This window comes from Sphaeroforma arctica, assembly GCF_001186125.1.
Source record: "Sphaeroforma arctica JP610 unplaced genomic scaffold supercont1.2643, whole genome shotgun sequence".
Taxonomy (NCBI): domain Eukaryota; class Ichthyosporea; order Ichthyophonida; genus Sphaeroforma; species Sphaeroforma arctica.
Genome location: NW_014037915.1, coordinates 245 through 5,427, shown reverse-complemented (window position 1 = coordinate 5,427; position 5,183 = coordinate 245). Strand labels below are relative to the sequence as shown.

The window sequence follows — 5,183 nt, the reverse complement described above, 5'->3', positions numbered from 1 at the left end:
ATATATAAACATGTGTTTGTGAGAGAGAGTGAGTGTGTGTGTCTGTGTGTCTGTGTGTGTATGTCTGTGTGTGTGTGTCTGTGTGTGTGTGTGTGTGTGCGTGTGTTTGTGTGTGTGTGTATGCATGTTTGCATGCATGTATGTGTTTGTGTGTGTATGCATGTTTGTATGCATGTATATATATTTATGTATGTTTATATATATATATATATACTGTTGTCCACCTACGCGCGTCTACCAAGCACGCCTCGTGCTTACATTGGAGGTCTGGCCATATTATCTGCATCCGCACACAAATCGACGGAAGACCTTTGATATACACAGATAATGAAACATGATATACCTTGTGATCGACGTAGATGCGTTGCTGACTGAGTGCGCTCTTGTTGAGGGGGATCTCGCTTAGCCTGTTATAGGCCGTGTACTGTCGGATGTCTAGTCGCTTCTCAGATTCATCATCTTGGCCTTCCAGAATCCTCCGCCGAGCATTCGCGTTGATGATCTGTAACAGATCAATCAGATAATGTGCAGGACTTAGAGCTCAAAGCTACCACCATGTACCACACATGAGTGTACCTGACAAACTGCGAACCTATCGCAACATCACCTCCCCCGCAGGTATATTTCATTGTTACCCGAGACTGTCCATATGAGCAGATACCACTGACGGAAGTGGCTGATTGATGCAATCTGGTATCGAGTGTGATGTGTGTTTTCGACGCCTGCACGCCGAACCCGATATTGCAATTTATAACATACTCAACCCAATACATCTGAAGTGTAAATAGCTTCAAACTGTATCCAGTCTACGCTTCTGCTGATATATGCACTCGTTATCAATCCGTCAGCGTACGCTAAACCCAACAAACACAAACGATACTTTTGTCGTCCAATCCCGCATACGCATACCTGTAATAACTCAGCCTGCTTTTGCCTTATACCGGCGTCGTCTGAGAGCTTCTTCTTATCCTCTCCGCGTGTGCGTGAATTGAGTACGTTGCTGCGCGTCTGTCTGCCCACTGGTGCTTCGTAGTCGCCCGCTGACGTTGTGTGTGATCTTGAACTCTTCTTCTTTGTCGACTCCTTGTCTTCCTGTTTGATACCAATGATTTCAATATAACCCGTGGATTGAAACCTTCCCATTGCATGCCAAACTCTACCGTATTTCAGAACACACTTCTACATAGATCTCAGCACTGGAATGGTCACAGCAGTGCTGCTTTTAGAGGTAGACGATCGCCGAAAGGTGCATCATTTCTCGCAACCACAAATCAGGCCAGAACCCTGATTGACTATCGACACCACATGAACAAGGAGTGTGAACTTAGTATACATATGCTCACACCATCACGTACCTCATCTTCTAGTGAGTAGACAATATCGTTGTACTTGAGAGCGCAACGGTCGGTAAGTACGGTGATCTCGCCCTGCTGTATGAGCACAGTGTCCGCTACAGACACCGCAAATACTTTGCCCTTTCCTTTTCCGCCGGCGATGGGTATTCCCTGGAGGCCTATGCTGAGATTGAACGTCATCCCATTCTGGTGTGCCCCGATATAGCAAAGATGTAGATTAAGCAAGGCTTTTTAGACTTTGAAAGGACGTGTGTATTATGGGTGATTGTGATCGTCACCACAACGGTTCCCGCACACATCAGTGAAAGCGAATCTGCGAAATGAATGTAACTGAACTATAGAAGATTTCCATCAGATGAGGTGGATGATTGAAGCTTAAGACAGCGAAAAAAAGAAAAGAAAAGAAAAAAGCTAGCTACACATCTTGCACATACCAGTGCTTTGTAGTGGCTTTTGGCGTTGATGACAGTGTCAGAGTCGCGGAATTCGATACCGATGCCAAACCCTATGTTCTTTACAAAGTAGCCCCTCCATTCAGGCTTATTTGCCTCGAGGTAGTCGGTACATAGAGTGTACAACTGGTTTGCAGGGAGTGGGTGGGTAGTCCGAGTTAGTGAAGCTGTCGAGCATAACGCAGAACAAGAAAGTACAATCGATCCCAGAAACTATGATTACCGAATACGCAAAGCCGCTGCATCTCCTCACTCGGTGTAGGTATAAGTCAGAAGAAAAACCGATATCTGCGCCCAGATACGAATGAAGCGCCACAGATACAGGCGCAAGACAGGCGCTCTTGCGCCAGAGATGAAGTGTGGAAACTTACTGTAACATCCTGCACTCTATAATAGATATAAAGTGAGTAAAATGACGTCGATATACTTACCGCACTCAGCTCCACCCCTGGTAGAAACTTAGCGATGACCATACCACGAAGCTTCACAATCAACTTGTAGGCCTCAGTCTGATCCGGGGTCGGATTAATCATATATGTACGAGCGATATTGCTACAGTATGATTTGTACCTGTTTGTACGCCAGGGACAGGATTGGTAGAAGGAAGAGAAAGGAGTGTTAGAAGGTGAAAGAACAAATCTACGAGTAACAACAAAGGTACTACATCGAGCAAACCAAGTTCAAACCCCCACGGAGGAACATGGAGTTTGTAGGTTAAGTCTTATGAAGAATTGAATCAAAAGTATGGTTGAACAGTGACGGTCTAGCATTGTAGATTGTGTTGGGCACAAACAGGCATAACAAATAACAAGCCAGCAACCGAGCGCAGCGATTGAAACGCATGTCATCCTCATCTGAAACGTGATATAAAATCATACACTGCTGTACGTGCTACATTTATACGCAGGCAACTGTGTTACATTACCGTGTTCCTAAACTGGCAATCACGATATCGGGCTGCAGTATGTCGTCGTTCGATGCTGCTGATATCTTGAGATCGTATTTACCGCCACTTTGGACGATCGGGAAGTAGCAGATTTCCAGCAGATCAGCGTTCAGCTTCATATTGACCTGTAAATGGCGATTGGGGTGTTGGTGGCAAGTGGTTAAAGTGGGAAGAAGAGTAGATGGATGGTGTGACTCCATATGTCTGACTGGCCCATCTACCAGCCTTGCTCTTGGTAGTTCAAAATGGCACGCCATCGATAAAACACCACTGAAGGTAGATAGTCGACACACAGTCTCAGTGACTAGCCTCGAGCCTAAGGCACATAATGCGTTCATAAAAATGTCCGACGATACGAAATACAGTGGCGTAAGACAGAGAGTGACAGACTATCTAGCAAACAAGCAAATGATTGCACTATTCTCACCGGCAAGTTCCATACGAGCTAAAATACTTAATGTTAATCGAACACATTCCAATACATGCAAATTGTGCATAACGACATAGTATGCATACCGCCTTCGAACTTTACCTTGGCCGGATCGGTGATGGCTTTCTCAATATCGTCGCTAAGCTCGCTGTGTTTACGCTTCACTTCGTTCTCAATAATGTCCTCCAACTTTCCCCGGAAGAACTTGTCCATGATTGTAGCACTGAATGCACACGCGCGTTTGATGGTGATTTGTTCGTCTCCATCTTTGACGGCCAGGACTCGGCCAATATATGAGGAAACGTCCACCTGCAAGAACGAAACTCAACACGTGAACGACTACTCTCTTATGGTGTTGCTATTATAGACGTCGGCACGCTCATGTATTTGATTAGTTTGTACGTCTCGCATAGCTCTCCTCCTTGTCTCATCGCACAGAGGTGGGTGTGACAGCCGAGACCAGGATCAAGTGGTGTCAGAAACACGGGGATGGCGCTTTTACCAACTCAGTATAACGCACTCCTCTTCAAACTTCAGCACTCAACGGACGGCACTAAAATATTTCATATATTGTGATTGGTACATTTTGGCAATCCGTTTATACAAAAAAATACATCGCGGACGAACTGCTCCTATTAAACCGCGCGTGAAGTGTTCGATCACACTATTGGCATATGAGAGGCGATGTCTAACCAGTGAAAAAGCAAAATCTGTCGAACTTTAGTCATCGTCCTCGCTGAAGAGCGGTTCTATATTGGAAGTGCGAAGCACACATACCAGCTCCATATCGTCATCTTTCCCCTTCTTCGTCTCGATGAAGTCTAGCCATGTCTGATAGAACTTTCCATCCCAAGTATCCTTCTTTATATACCCAAGAGATTTGCCCTCCTTGTGTATAGTGAAGATGTGAAATTTTAACTGTGAGTGCACTATTATAACTACTTGAAATCAACTGAAGCTTGTCAAGGCTCGTCTCGTTTATCTGCAGAAGTTCTGTGTGAATGCGAAACTTCATATCATAGGAGAAACTAACTTTTTGATTTGCTATGACGAGAGGTATTTAAGTACCAGCTGTTAATTCTAACGGCATTTCGCTTGCAATATATATATCCTGACTTCCCAGTATGTAAACCAATGTATGGTAGTAATTCGTTCTTTGCTTTGACTGATATATACCGGCGCTCGTTGTAGGCGCCATAAGCCAAAACCACTGGAAAGAGCAATATATACCCATACCTTACTGGTCCGGAAATGAGTCCAAAGTTCTTGGAATTGTCCTTCTAAGCCATTCCGTTGCTTCTCGATGAAGACTAATTCTGGTCTCCCCTCCTTCCTGTCCTCAGGCTTCAACTCCAGTTGTTTGAAGTACGCCACTTATGAGCAAATTCAGGGTAGGTGTGTATGTAGTAAGCAGTGTGCCATCAAACGAGAATAAGACACTTCCAGGTATTAAAAATCACAGAAACAAGGAAAGAAAAGTCTAAACATAGCAGTGACAGTTAAGGAAGAAAACAATAGCAGCGCGGTGAGCGAAGTGCATGCAGACAGAAGCAGTGAACCCGGACATACACCATGCATTTCGAAAAACTGCACAAAAGCCGGCTTGGAAATGGAAAAGAAGACCTACATACATTTCTTCAAGCCGGCGAAGAAGATGATTTGCGTCTCGGTGAACGCCAAAATCGACTCGTTGAACTCGTAGTCGAAAAGATACGTGTGTAGCGATATGGTCTATATTAGAAATGAAGAAATGATACATTGTTAACTCCCAGAAAACATGGGCTGAAAACACGATACAGCGTTCAATACTTCTAAGAATAAAATGCCAGAACAAGTCTTGATCAGCAAAGAGTCCTGTACGACCGTATCCGTACTACGACTGTCGATAGACTTAGAAGGAGCGGCCCCGGATAAATTTGACATGAGGCAAAATAAAACCAAGGTAAATCCGCGGACTAGCAGGTGAGTACATCAAGAAAAACATGGTATGTGAATAGAAC

The 5,183-nt window shown here is 44.5% G+C and overlaps 1 protein-coding gene across 1 annotated transcript; it reads right to left on the bottom strand.

The window, feature by feature from the left end:
• Positions 1–342: 342 nt before the first annotated feature.
• On the bottom strand, positions 343–4,916 carry SARC_12842 (hypothetical protein; the record flags this gene model as incomplete). Its single annotated transcript, XM_014293044.1, has 10 exons — positions 343–502; positions 910–1,092; positions 1,356–1,541; positions 1,790–1,933; positions 2,239–2,377; positions 2,733–2,878; positions 3,286–3,492; positions 3,961–4,071; positions 4,420–4,556; positions 4,815–4,916. Coding segments are annotated over 10 exons (1,515 nt in total), but the record flags the coding sequence as incomplete, so codon positions are not given.
• Between the last annotated feature and the right edge of the window lie 267 nt (positions 4,917–5,183).